A 14,145-nucleotide genomic window follows, 5' to 3' on the forward strand; every position below is an offset into this window, starting at 1 on the left:
TGGGTGCAGTCCTTCAGGAACAGACTGCTCCAGTGTGGGTCCCCACCGCTGGCAAGGAGGCAGGGAAGAGAATGCTCCCTGTGGACCTCCCTGGGCTGCAGGGGGACAACGCTTCACAGGCTGCTGTCATTGCACCCTTTACCTGAGGGGCTGTTCCCACTCAGAAGCACAGGGAACATCAAACCAGCACCTGGCTCTGGCTGTGAAGACTCAGGCGGTGCCTCTTTTCTCACCGGGAATGTTGTTGTGGATCAAAGCATTCTCTTCAAAGATCTTCCAATAGATGGATTAATGCTCAGCTCATTACCCCCAACTGCTGAGACATTAAGAGTGCCTGCACATACAGCAGAAGCCAAACTTGTCAGATTTTTGTAACTAAACAGTTATAATAAGGAGTTCTTTTCCCATTACTCCTAGGAAATTAACTTTGTGTCTAGGGATTCTGCTACATGAAACATGAAATAGACACAGCACAGGACCCAGCTAATAGAGCATGGCAGGTGTGTTCCCCTTGAAGTCAACATCTTTGACTTCTGTAACATTCATTTTTTCTCCCACTGTCTTCCAATACCAAACAAACTCCAACTTCTTTATTTCACAAGTGTTAACTCTTCCTTTATTCTCCTTTATTTAATTAAAAAAAAAAAAAAAAAAAAGCTAAGGTATTGAGCAGGGCTATATTTTTGCTTAAGCTGTATTCTACATGTGCAGTATTAAAGACATCATTCAAAAAGTGTTCAGCACACACAACATACACTTCATACACTGGAGAACAGGAAGCCAATACGCCCATGTACAAAGTGACTTTGCACTTCAAGTACTCTGAGATGATTCTCCAGTTTGCCAGCAGCAACCAGACAATGGGGCTCTGGATGGGAAAAGGTAACATGGCAGAAACAAAGTGTAAAAACTGACTTGCATTAGTGTGTCACGGTGCTTATGGACAGGGGTGGACAAGACAGGAATGAGGCTCAGGGACATAATTCTCAAGCCACTGGGCACAGATAACCAATTTTTGCCTCATTTATACTTAAGTTTTACCACAGACATGCAGCACCAAAACCATGCCAAGCCCTGTATTAAGGAAAAAACTTCCAAGAAAGGCTAAACGAATACGATAAACTGGAAAATTCAAATTAACAGAATGACCTCAAGCACAACAGCTTAACAACCATCATCAGGGTTAGGAAAGTTTTATGCCTTGCTGGACCTTTAGGAAAAATGTTTTAGCCAGAGATTAAAAAGCTTGCTAACAACAGCACAACAGTGGAATGGAATTCATGTTATCCTACAACACAAAAATCTCACTAAGGTTTGACTACAGGAAGTTCTATGCACAACCAAGGAAAAAAGAAAACAATCAACATATTGTATCATTTCACAGTGTACAAGTAAGTAGTTACAGAAAGATGCCAATTTTCCATGTGGTCACTTTTGTGTCCTCTGCTTCATAAAGGACACCATTTGCAGACAACTACAGCTTGTTTTCTCTTGCTTCTTCCCCTATCAGCCATTACAGCAGCTTATGACTGTTACTGACAGTGCTTTACCACAGGAAATCCAACTGCACACTTCAGCAAATAGCAAGGAGATACATACCTGAATAAAGACATACAAAAAAATATGCTATGCCCTTTCCTTTGCATCATCAGGATAAACTGCAGAAGAGGAGAAAGACGAGCAATGCGTAATACCACAGTCCTCCCAAAAGAAAATTAAAGATTGAATTTTACACTGCAGTTAAAAATATATTTAAAAAAAAAATTGTACTTCACATTAGAAAGACATCACCTGAGTTTCTAAACAATTCTGCTTTTTAAATTACTTCTAAACTCAGATATAGATTAATTATGCCTATCCCACTGTGTCCATTTGGGCTGGGATAGAGGTAGTTTTCTTCATAATAGCTACCATGGGGCTATGGTTTGAATTTTTACTGAAAATCAACACATTTACTTGTGCAGCTTTTGCTTTATGTATTAAATTGTCTTTATCTCAACCCATGAGTTTTCTCGCTTTGCTTTCCTGATTCCCCCACTCATCCCACTGAGGGGTCAGAGTGAGTGAGCAGCTGCATGGTGCTCAATTGCTGGCTGGAGTTAAACCACAACACATATAAATCAGGAAAGTATTCACAGCAGAGTGAAATTCCATCTTTTCCACTGTAGCTGGATAGTAAGTAATGTAGCTTTTTAAGCAGCAATTTAATTCCTTGAAAATGTAATGCTTGCTTCATGCCAGTATTATTTTCAGAGCAAGCCAGAAAAATGCTAGGCATGGCAAAATTAGCTACAGGAGTTTTCAAAACTATATAATTATTCCACTCTAATTGCAGGTGAAGGCCTCCTCAGCTCAACATAGTAGAAGCTGGCTAAAGAACAACTTTCATCACCATTACAGAAAACACCAGAACACAGTCAAGATGAGCACAAGTCTTATTTTAACCACAACTGAGGCATCAGCCTCCTCTTTGTGCATGTGTATTGGACATTTGGAAGAACGCTTTTCCTTCAGCTCACAAAAAAATCTGATTTACAGTCTCTGGACACCAGACACCAATGATCTTCATTTCAGTCCTGTTTGCCTTCTCGCCACTGCCGTGACCCCTCATTCCAGGCTACATAAACAAAGAGAGCAAGCACCACATGGACAGTGACTACAGCAACTATGGCAGCATAAAAATAGCTGTCTCTGTCAGACATTCCCAAGGTACCTGAGAAAACAAAGAAAGTAAAGAATATTAGTTATGAGCTAGGAACTCTGACATGGCAAGTCACAATTCTCCCTAAAGATTAAAGTTACGTTTACTCCTGTATCAAAAGTCTGAGCTCAAAACAATTCACAGGGAAGAATTCACCATGATAGTTAAAGGCCTTGAAACTATTTCTGGAACAAAGCAACACAGCAGTATTCAAGATTTAAGATTAAATATCCTAGATTTGATGTCAACAGCTTAGAGTTCTACAACATTCATTTTTTCTGTTAGTATCTTCCAGCACCAAACAAACCTCAACATCCTTTTTTCCTAAGTGTAACTCTCTTCCTGGGGCAGTAAAATGGGGGAGGGAAGTGGGAGGAAGAAGGGGGAGAATTCTATGATTAATTTGCAACTGAAACAATAGAAGAACAATCAAATTTAGAGGACTATTACCTTCTGTATTTAGACTGTAAAACAATAATGTCAGCAGTTAAGGTACACGAATGCACCTCAAATAAGCCTTCAAATATTAGAAGACCAACACTGAAATATTGTTTCCCTTAATTAATTTTAAATAAAACCAGCAAAGTCTCCCCAAAAGCAAACAAGCCCCACACATTACAGCACTCCAAAAACACCACCCTGCAAACACAAACTCAATCCTTTCAGTGTTGATGGATCTTGCCATTAACTGACACAGAAAAGTTAAAGCTCAGCTTGCTACACCTCAAAAAAAAAGCTAAAAAGGATCTTGACTTCACAAGCTTTGAGCCTTCTATGTACTACATACAGCAGTACACACCAAACGAGAATTGTCTCAGAACAACTCAGTTACACACTCATAAACTGCTCTTAAAAGCAGCTGCTTTCTCCCCTTCTCCTCCCCACTTCTAAAGGAGATAACTTCCTAGAACTGCACGAGGTAAGTATTAAAGCCTTGTAGAATCAGGACAACACCACGGATGCTTGTTCAACAAACAGCCAAAAATCCCTCTTCCTTTTTTTTTTAAATTAAAAGAAAGCTCTACAAGCAACCACATTCAATATCTGAAATCGCATATAACTTGTTTAAATACACATGTGTTTCAAAAGGCAGAATATAAACCTCATAAACAACATTGTTCTGTCTCAAACATATGATTAGTTTACAATACCTGCAGGAAACATATCCCTGATGATTCTGACAAAAGTCTGCAGCAGGGTGGTATTAAATACCCCTTCGGTAAGGGGAACAATGCACCTCTGTACCGTGTAAACCATTGTATAACAAACAGCACATATTGGATTGCAGACAGGGCAGGTAAGGATATACTGACCATTTATATGATTTTCTGTTCTAATTAGACATTAGAGGACCTTTTCTTTGTATACAGAAACAAATATTCAAAACAGGAAGAACAAAGATGCTATTAGAGGATTGTGCTTTTCCTCTATTTTTGTAATAATAATGCTAATTGGGAGAAACAGAATTACCTTCAAATACATAAGCCTTTGATGAAAAATATAGCCCAACAGGTAATGTAATCATTAGAGTTGTGAAGAACAGAAGCGTTCTTAAAGTTGATGTTAATGAACCCTCATTTCTGAAACAAATAAGAGAAGTTACACACAAAAGAAGATCACAACATATATGCCTGAAACAGGACAAGAACTTGTTCCAAACAGAAGCCAATTACTTTTCAAGAACTGAGTAACTGTATTGCTTAGAAGCAATAAAGACTTGGAGCATGCATTTGCTGGCTGCAACAAAAATGACCCTATTCAAAACAATGTAATGATTCTGCCAGTCTAAGCTCACAAACAAAATTAAAAACAATCTTTAGATTTTTCCCTGTTACTGCTTTGCAAGCACTGTAACACTGGAGGGTTATATTAATATGTTTATCAGTGTATTACTGCATAATTATTAAATGCCTAGTATTAGTTTCACATGCATTTGTCATATGACAGTACTCTGCACTAAAACTTGCCAAGTTCCCTTTTTTTTTTAAAGTAACTACAAGTCCAGGAAAATGATGAATCCTGCAGGCTGGGATAGAAAGGGAAGTACATTGAATGAATTTAACAGCTTACTACTCCAAGTTCCTTTTTACTGGGTCTTGTTCTTCTACTTAAAAATAATTTCTCAGTTTTTAACTAAGAAAGCTGAAATAAGCGTAGCAACACTCAGAACATGCAGCCACTACACTAAAACTTTACCTTCACAGGCAAAGGTCTTCTAAACCTAGAAGACCTTTAGCAAGAAAGGGCTTATGAAGGTTTAAGTACTTGGTAGGGTGGGTCTCCCTGAACCTGATCTGCTAGAACAGGTTTTGTGTTTACAAAACACCACATACAGCTTGGTTTTGTGTGTGCTTCCACCAGTTCTCACTCACTCTGCCTGGCTGACTACCTTATTTTATGCTGAAGTGAACACGTAAGCCAGGCAATACTCTTCTGACTTTCAAAGACTGCCTGATTCAAGGACGTCCTTAGGGCGTTGAAACACAAATATGTGTGTTTTTCTTTGGAAAAAAAAAGTGGAAATGAAGAAAAAAAAAGATCTCATCCTCTGACAATTATGTGCAGCCATGCACAGCTTCTACACTGCAGCCAACAGCACTTTTTGCTGCTCATGCACTGCCATATATTTAGGCAGCATACTAGGTAGCTTAAAAAAAAGAAAAACATTCGAATTCTTTTCCTTTACTAGCATTTGCCTGAAGGACTGTCAGGGTGGAGAGCATAACTGCATTCAAAATTTCCCTATGGAAATTAGAAACCATTCTATCAACACTTACCCACAGAAGAGTAAGATGACCTCCAGCTTATTACCGAAGTTAAAAACTCCACTGCTGACAAATACTTTTCTTACATTGACATACTCTCATCGCTCCCCTACGCAGCAAAACCCAACATTCGTGTATAAGCTCAGCCTAGCTCGGCGCGTTTCCCTGAGGGCCGGCAGCCGCCACGCTCGGAACTCGGGGTGGCCCAGGGTTACGCAGCGTGACCAAGGCAAACCGGGGGCATCTTCCTCCACCCGCTCCAGCTTCTCCTGGCCCGAGCTGCCGCTCCCCTCCCGCCCCGCGGCCGCTCTTGCCCGGGCGCCCCGTGGCTGCAGCCCCGCCGCGGGCTGCTGGTGCTGGGCGCGCTCCTCCGCGCCGCGGCCCAGCGCGCAGCCTTCCCGGCACCCCACCGCCCGGCCCTCCCGCCGCACGGCCCTTCCCCCGCCGCCCCGGGACTCACGGCCTGAACTCGGCCACCGGCACGGCGCTCACGGGCCCCGGCCCGAACCGCTCCATCGCGGCCCCGCCGCCGCGTCGGGCCCGCCGGAAGCCGCCACAAGGGCCGCGCATGCGCGGGGAGCAGCGCCGCCGTCGCCATAGCAACCCTGCGGCTGGCGCGGCCTAGCGGTGGACGGTGAGTACTGCAGCGAGCCCGCCCGGCCGGCGGAGGGACGGGATGGAGGGACGGGATGGAGGGACGGGATGGAGGGACGCAGGGATAGAGGGGTGGAGGGACGCAGGGATAGAAGGGTGGAGGGACGCAGGGATAGAAGGGTGGAGGGACGCAGGGATAGAGGGGTGGAGGGACGCAGGGACAGAAGGGTGGAGGGACGCAGGGAGGGAGGAATGCAGGGATGAAGGGATGGAGGGAAGAAAGGACAGAAGGATTGAGGGAAGGAGAAACGGAGAGACTGAGGGATGGAGAGACTGAAGGATGGAGGGACTGAGGAATGAAGGGACAGAGGGACGGAACAATGGAGGGCCAGAGAGATGGGGGGATAGAAGGCAGCCTGGGACCTGGACCACAGCAGCGGCTTCAGCTGGGTTTGAGCGAGGTCATCTCTACCGGGAAAACTACCCCGAGCAGACTCACTGCCATCTTGGAACAGCAGGGCAATTAGTGCTGCTTACAGGTGCTTTCCTCAGGGGATGGAGAGGGTTTGTGTACGGCAAAACTGCTGTCAAATGTCTTGGGTGAAGGCTGAGGCTTTCCAGGAAATGGCCGTGGTCTTGGAGCCAATAAAACCTATGGTATGGAGATAGTTTGATGAACTCACCAGCACAAAACACTACAAATGAAATAACACAGGGCTAAGGGAGACTGCAAATTGTCTCTATGTTGTCTTGTTAGGAGGGAGGCTTGTTCACTTAAAGGTTTTCTGCTCTCCAGGCATTAAACTGAAATTCCTTCTCCAGCCAAAGAAAAAAAAATTCTGTTCAAAATCTGAAAGAAACAGTCCCCATCATAACTAATAGGTGCTGCAAATGAGAGTCCAAGGACTCCTGCAGAGTTCACACTCCTCCAGCCTGATGAGCACTAAGCATTTCCAAGGTTACACTCTGTTCAAGCTATTCCTTCACATTCCTGCTGAAGCTACTCTGCTTAAATAAATACTCACCAAGGGATGGACTTGAACCCAGCTTTCCAACAGAAGCCCAGTGTTGCAATCTCTGCTGTGCAATCAGTCTCATTTGCAGGGGAACTAATCATTAATACTCAATGAACAGCTTCTGCAGGAAACAAAGCCTTGCAAGCTTCCAAACAAAAGCTCTGGAAGCTGTTTAATTGATGTTGCCATTTAATCGAATCTCATATACCACAGTAATAACATATTTGCCCCTTTTATGGTAAAACCATGATGTTATCTTGCCACTCAGCCATGCCAAACCTTAATCATGTGAGTCACTAACTCCACACGACTCCTTCCTCATCTTTCCCTGAAGTGTGCAGCCCTCCAGCATTCCTGCAGCCTCTGCCCTGCTCCTTGCTGCAGTGCCATACAGCACAAGGCATAGCACAGGGGCCTCTTCTTCCCCTCCTGGCACGGAGGGGAAGCATCCTGCTACCCTGGAAGAGAAGAAATATGAGAGGGTTGTTTTCCTCGCAATCAGTAAGATGAGAAAATAAGCACTTTGGTTTTGGTAGTTCCTGCTGTGATCTTACTTACTGTGATCTTACTCAGAGTGAGTTTCCCTCACCTGGGTTGGAGGCAGTAGACACTAAATGAGTACCAGCAGCTGTAGTGTGTAAAGGTGGAAGGCAAGGAGCAGTACTGTCTGCAGCATTGATTTTCTACACTCTGAATATGAATACTGAGGTATTCTATTTTGTTTTCTCTGGTATGCATGAGAAAGAAAGTGAATTCTGTTAAAAGCTTTTTTTTTCCCCAGCAATGAACAAAGCTCAGCCAGCAGCTCCCTCGTGTTTGTTAAGATGCAGCAGAATTCAAGCTGTTCAGCACTTACGGGGTCAGGTCTGGGTCTTGGGGTCATGCTTTCACTGTAAACCAACCAATTTTATGCTCTTCTAAAATAGAAGAGCCCTCCTCACCTTTGAATCCACTGCCACCTGAGCCAACAAAGTGACAGCTTGCATGAGGGGGACAGGAGGGGGCCGGCATGGACCAGGGGGAGCCTTGTAGCCCCTACTCAGTCAGATGGGGATGCAAGGAAGGTTTGCCATGTAACTTGAGCTTAAAACTTTCAATCAGTTCTTCAAAACACCTAATAAAATTCCAGATAGCCAATCACAACATTCACCTGAAATGTGGGAGCAGGTTTTATTTACTTATAAACAAGTAAAGCAATTAAAAATAATTTAGAAAAAAAATCAGTGAAGTTAATTTACATTTAAGATAGAAATTGGATCACCGTAAAAATACGAATGTGGGTATAGAGAACATTTAATCACTAGAGGATGTTCTTTCCACTTCCGATTTGACTTTCTTGTTTGTTTCCCCAGTAGGGAAAGAAATGACATAAGACAGTTTAATAACAAAACAACAAAACAGGGAAATATAAAAGTGGAATAAGTCTCACATCATATAAACTTACCATAAAGATGCATATCAAGGATTAGAAAGTAGAAAAATCATTTAAGGCTGAACAGTCCAAGTCATTAACTTTTAATATAAAGTTACTTCATATCTCATCACAATGATGTCTCCTAGACTAATAACAGTTTTGCTGAATAACTTCCTGCATATTAGCTGCTTTTCTTTTATGAGCACATAAAGGAAATACAAAATTATTAGAAAAATTTTGCAATCGTGTAAGAAAAAGAAGCCTTTTATTTACATTTCTGTATTAGCTAAAAGACCTGGAGTATGCAAAGTTTTGTCTGTTTGCTTCAAGTTTTATACATCAGGTATTTTGACATTTCAGCCAGACCACAAACCTGTCTTACCTTCTGGATTATAGATCAAATATAAAACTTGTCCTTAAGCAGAAACTGTGCTGCAAGCACATGAAGCTGCCAATTGTGGGACTAAATATCTGCTATTCTAAGACTTTGTCCTCAACAAAATTTGCCAGGAGATGATTGAAGAATATAAAAAATACAGGCAGCCCTGCTTTCCTGGGGGTCTGTGTCTCAAGGGTGCAGAAGAGGCAGGAAGGTGCCTGCTAAAGCAATACCATCTAGTGGCAGATGGAGAAAGAGAATCCAATCCCTCAACCGGAGCAGAGCTGGAAAGGTGAAAGCTGAAAAGACAGTATTTAGAAACAAAACCACCTGCTTGAGAGTATTTTTTTTTCATGACCTGTTTCCATGGTAATGTATCAAAAAGGATGATATATAAATAAATACTTTATTTATCTGTTCTGCGAACATCTACACCCCAGAAAAGATGTTTCATTAAAGGTGAAATTATGGATTGGCTAACTCTGTTTGGAATTCTCCATGATAGCTGGCTGAAAGCCCAGCAAACACAGAGCATGTTACATAGTTGACCACCCATCTTCTGTGGGAATAGAACCACAGTGACATTAATGCTTGGGTTGGAAAAGAAAGCATTTCTCTGGGCATTATAGGGCTATATTCCCTGTTATTGCACATCCTAAGATAAGTTAGAGCAAAGAGCTCAGGCTCTCCTATTAGCTAATGGAGCTTGGAAGTGTCACAGTGTAATTTTCACCTCTCTCTATTATTGCTGTCATTTTGCAATGAAAACACAGGGTTACTGATGGAAGTGGCTGCCTTCCACATGCATTGTGTAATACCTGTGGCACCTACATAAACAGAGTGGGAAAGGCTTCATTCCCACAGCTGACACAAGTCAACCAATACTTAACCAGTGTCAGGTGAAACTCTAGATACTGAAGGAAAGAGGCACTTTTTCTGTAGAGGCAAATGTAAACAGTCTCACATGTTACATGCAGTTTAACCAGTATGTGATATTCTATACCCCTGCCCAGACAAACAGTGCTGACTACACAATGGGCAGTGTCAAATTTTTTTGCAGGTTTGGGGGGGGTACTTTTCCAAAAAGTAGTGTGTGTTAGGACAAATGCATGGAAAACATATCCCCTTCTCACTGCTGTCTGAGCTATAGTAAGCTGTGGAAAATGCAGAAGGTTTTTGTGAAGATGGAGAGTCACAGGGGTGGTGCTTCTGATGGCCTCATCCTTGACCAGTGGTGGGTCTGTCTTGTTGCCAGGTGGCATTGACTTTGACAAAGGGGAAGCTTCTGGTGTCTTCTCAACCTATAGACTCCTCCACCAAAACCTTGCCATGTAACCCAGTACAGTACAGAATTATTTAAACTCTAACACAGTGGTCATTAAACAATTTAAGAACAGCCATGACAATAGCTTTGACATTAACAGGAACATCCAATACATGAAAGGAAACTCACAGCCTAAGGAGGCCACAAGAAAGCTCTTGAAACAGAAGAAATCTTACTATTGGTGAGGCATGACAGGAGTTTCAGTGGGGTCTCTAACCAGTGGACTCTTTACATTGCATGGCCACAGTTTCTGGTTTTCTGGTTTTGAGCTCCCTAGACAATGACCTCATTCCACTGGTTCATGGACTGTTTTCTTTGCACCCTTTACCTGAGGGGCTGTTCCCACTCAGAAGCGCAGAAACATCAAACCAGCACCTGGCTCTGGCTGTGAAGACTCAGGCAGTGCCTCTTTTCTCACCGGGAATGTTGTTGTGGATCAAAGCATTCTCTTCAAAGATCTTCCAATAGATGGATTAATGCTCAGCTCATTACCCCCAACTGCTGAGATATTAGAGTGCCTATATTTATCCTTTTTCCGTAAGTGTAACTCTGTGGGACAGAAAAAGATGGGGAGGGGGGACTGTGGATAATTCTCTAACTTATTTGCCACTATATCAGGATAAAAGAGTACAACAACAATTAAATTTAGAGAAATTCTACCTCTTCATTTGCTTAAAATCTGTTCCTTGATTGCAAGTTGATAACATGGGCAAAAAAGTCACATCTGACTAATTTCACACTAGATTATTAGATGACATCACATTATTGTTTAGTTGAGGCAGACCACGAACATTTTCCACCTTAGCCAGAAGGGTTTTGTCACAAAGGGGAGATTATTTTCTAGTTAACAAAGGACATTTTGTAAGAAAAAAATATTCAACAAAGGTAGAACTGTTGGACTGCTCTAAGAGCCCAGGAAAGCCATGAAAGCCTGGAGATGCTTCTACGTTTATATCCAAACACAGAAGCACTAAACCGTTCGTATGTGGTATCTTCTGCATTTATTCTGTGTTAGGTGTTCACCTTCCTTATCTGAGTCTCTAAGGAATTTACCTGAACCTATACTAGAAAACCAATTAGGGCTGAGGCACAGGCATGAGCTCTACCTGCCACCATCCCCATTCCCCCTCTTCCAGCTTGCTCCTGGAGGGGATTTGTCCTGTGGCAGCCAGCGCTCTGCAGGCACTGAGTGGGGGCAGCTAGGCAGCATCAGGTCCCAGAAGGTGACAGAGAAAAAAACCTCTTCTCTTGCTGAGTTCACAGGCACCACTGGAAGCAAGAGAGTGGCTAGAGCAAATGCAACCAGGCAATAACTTGTATCAGCAGAGCAGATTTTGGGGTTGGCACATTAACCTCCAGACCCGGGCTCAGTGCACTAGGAGTAGTAGGGGAAGAGCAATCCCCCACTCAAAATAGCAGGGGATTGCATGACAAACATTGAATGTGTTCCTTAAATCCACCCATACAAATAAACTGGAAAAGCTGTTGTTCCCTGGACAGATCTAAAGACACATTTCACAGAGTACAAAAACATCCACGGGTTTTACGGCTTGCATACTGTCTGCTCATAAAAAGCATGTCGTTTTATGCAATGGGAACTGTAATACTTTATGCCTACTAGCTCTGGGATGACAGCCCTTTTCCTTCAAAAGATGCCCTCAGCAGCAGAATTGCCCTCAGCTGTTCCTTGCTTGCAGGTGTGAAGAAGCAGGAAGAAACTGGGGTCTCCAGTGAGTTCTTTGGTAGGGGCTGGTTGTGAAGCATTCCCCTGTTCTTTGGAAGGGCCTGGTGGGAAGCATTCCCCTTTGGCTTTCAGATCAGTATTAGTGGAAAGTAAGAGGGAAAGGGTCCTTTGCAGGGGCAGGATCATGGCCATGCCCACGTGGCTTTCCTTCTGCTGTAGAAGACATTCCTGGCAGTCAGGTTGGCCGAGTGGTTACATTACAGCCTTCCCCAGCACTTGGGGTCAGATGACAACAGGGTGATGCTGTTTGCAGACAGAAAGCAGAAAGTTTTGGTGTAGACAGAAGACTGACAGATACGAACACATACATACACATGTACTTTAAACCAGCAATAAGAAAGACAGTGCCTGGGAGTAAATAATACTATATTACAACAATTAGTGATACTACTATGTGACTGCACTGTGTGGGAGGATTTAAAAACCTGTCATTTCATTGTTGAAACAGTCCTAAATGTGAAGAATTTCTGATGAGCTTCACAACATCAGTTACATGAAAATTGCTTCCCCTTCTCACCTTCTCTATTTTATTTTCATTGCAGCTGACACAAAAAATAGTCCCTGTTCGTCCTGTGTCCTGGAAAGCATTGCAGAGATCCAGAACACTGGGCCATGCACACAACAAAATTTATAAACTTTTATAAAATTACCAGCTTTTCCACCATCCTGTTACATACTAAGCCATCCATCAGTATGAAAGTGATGTTATTTGCATTCTCCAGTAAAATGAATGGTAATACTCTTATTGCCACACAGGATGCCAGCAGGTTAGGATGGAAGCCAGACTTAATTAATAGAGTAGCTAAATTTTAACTGACACTGTGGCTTGAGTTCTGTCCTTTGCATTTGGCATCTTAACTAATAAAATTCTCTAAGGTCGGCTACAGTGACAGGAATTATTTGTTTGGATCCAGTACTCACCCAAAAGACGTTTGAATCCAGCCAGAGCCTTAGCTTGGCTTTCAGGTGAATGAACACTGCTCAAAGGATACCATGAATATATAGATTTAATTTAATGAGTTGCATGCTTCATATTTTGTCCACCAAGAAGGATGGAGAGGTGCAAGTCAGGCTTTTCTCCTTGCCCAGCTTTCCTGTTGGGCACAAAGAGGAGCAAGTCACCAGGAGATGCTGCAGAATGAATCAACAGGGTTTCCTCACTCAGGGAAGGCTCCCAGTGAAGCACTTTGCTGTATCCAAGCACATGTGACAGCTTTGCTCTGGGAAAAAGGAGAGTGCAGCGTGTGTCACTGGGCAGCAGTCACTGTACAACTGTGTAATCAAATATCTATGAGGATGGTTCATTTCTACACCTTAAAAACGCAAATACTCATTTGTTTTGTCTTTAACCACAGGAAGGATATGGAATATGAAAATCTGGAGCTTTGGAGATTTTCATATCTGGAGATGTCAAGAAGATAGGAGAAAGTCATCACTTCCTCTGCACACCAGAACTGGTGATCCTCTTCTTAGGCATATGGAAACCCTGCCTGAAGCTCTCCTGAGACCTCACCAGGAACACAACTTTCAGCCCTTAAAACTGACATGGGAAAAGACCTGAGGCTTTTGGAGTTTCTCAGGATTTAGGCTTAATTTTTTTCTGTTTTTTTTCATAAAACTACCAATGAAAAGACAAAAAACTCAAGCCTGCTACTGGAGACCCCTTGGTGAACTTAGGGACAGATAGGGATTCTTAGAGCAGCTCTCTAGCAGGCAGTGAAGGACCCTGCTTCACAGACCCTGGCTGGATGGGATGCAGTCACAGGGAGACATGAAGGGGGCAAAGCACCCTGTGAGCTGCAGAGACCAGTATTTCTCAGCCTTTCCTTTTGACAGGATGGCCCCTCCTTTTAGGTGAAGACTACTCATTACCTCTAGTCTTTTCAGCACACAAACACATCAGTGCTCCTCCGTAATTGGTCTGCATGTTGGGACTTGTGTGTTTTGAGAAGATGTTGAAGAACAGAGAGCCTTAGAGTACCTGGAGGTGCAGAAGTCTGGGCAGGGTTCTGTTTGCTTTCCACTGTCATAATTTTCCATTACCTCATGTCTCTGCCCCATGACTTCCCTCCCCACAAAAGCACACATTTCTGTTCTCTGTGTGAAAATGAGAAAACACCACTTTCCCTCTGTCAGGCCTTTCACCATTACACCAAAGGATTGCATCCCCTCCTTCTCCCTTCTCTGGAACTGAACTGGCTGCTTCAG

The 14,145-nt window shown here is 43.0% G+C and overlaps 1 protein-coding gene and 1 long non-coding RNA gene across 2 annotated transcripts; both read right to left on the minus strand.

Annotated features, from left to right (window-relative positions):
- Positions 1 to 593: 593 nt before the first annotated feature.
- Positions 594 to 6,051, minus strand: VMA21 (vacuolar ATPase assembly factor VMA21). Its single transcript, XM_042039959.1, has 3 exons — positions 5,927 to 6,051; positions 4,172 to 4,281; positions 594 to 2,713 (listed from the first exon to the last, which is right to left on the minus strand). Exons 1-3 carry the CDS (start codon positions 6,034 to 6,036, stop codon positions 2,571 to 2,573), a joined length of 363 nt encoding a protein of 120 aa, XP_041895893.1. The 5' UTR covers positions 6,037 to 6,051; the 3' UTR covers positions 594 to 2,570.
- A 309-nt stretch (positions 6,052 to 6,360) lies between these two features.
- On the minus strand, positions 6,361 to 13,444 carry LOC121670140. The gene is made up of 3 exons (XR_006018050.1): positions 12,859 to 13,444; positions 7,086 to 12,180; positions 6,361 to 6,712 (listed from the first exon to the last, which is right to left on the minus strand). It is a non-coding gene; the product is annotated as an uncharacterized LOC121670140 (long non-coding RNA).
- Between the last annotated feature and the right edge of the window lie 701 nt (positions 13,445 to 14,145).

This window comes from Corvus kubaryi, unplaced genomic scaffold (assembly GCF_017639235.1).
Source record: "Corvus kubaryi isolate FWS band 111438036 unplaced genomic scaffold, C.kubaryi_AGA036_p1.0 37395, whole genome shotgun sequence".
NCBI classification, from domain to species: domain Eukaryota; kingdom Metazoa; phylum Chordata; class Aves; order Passeriformes; family Corvidae; genus Corvus; species Corvus kubaryi.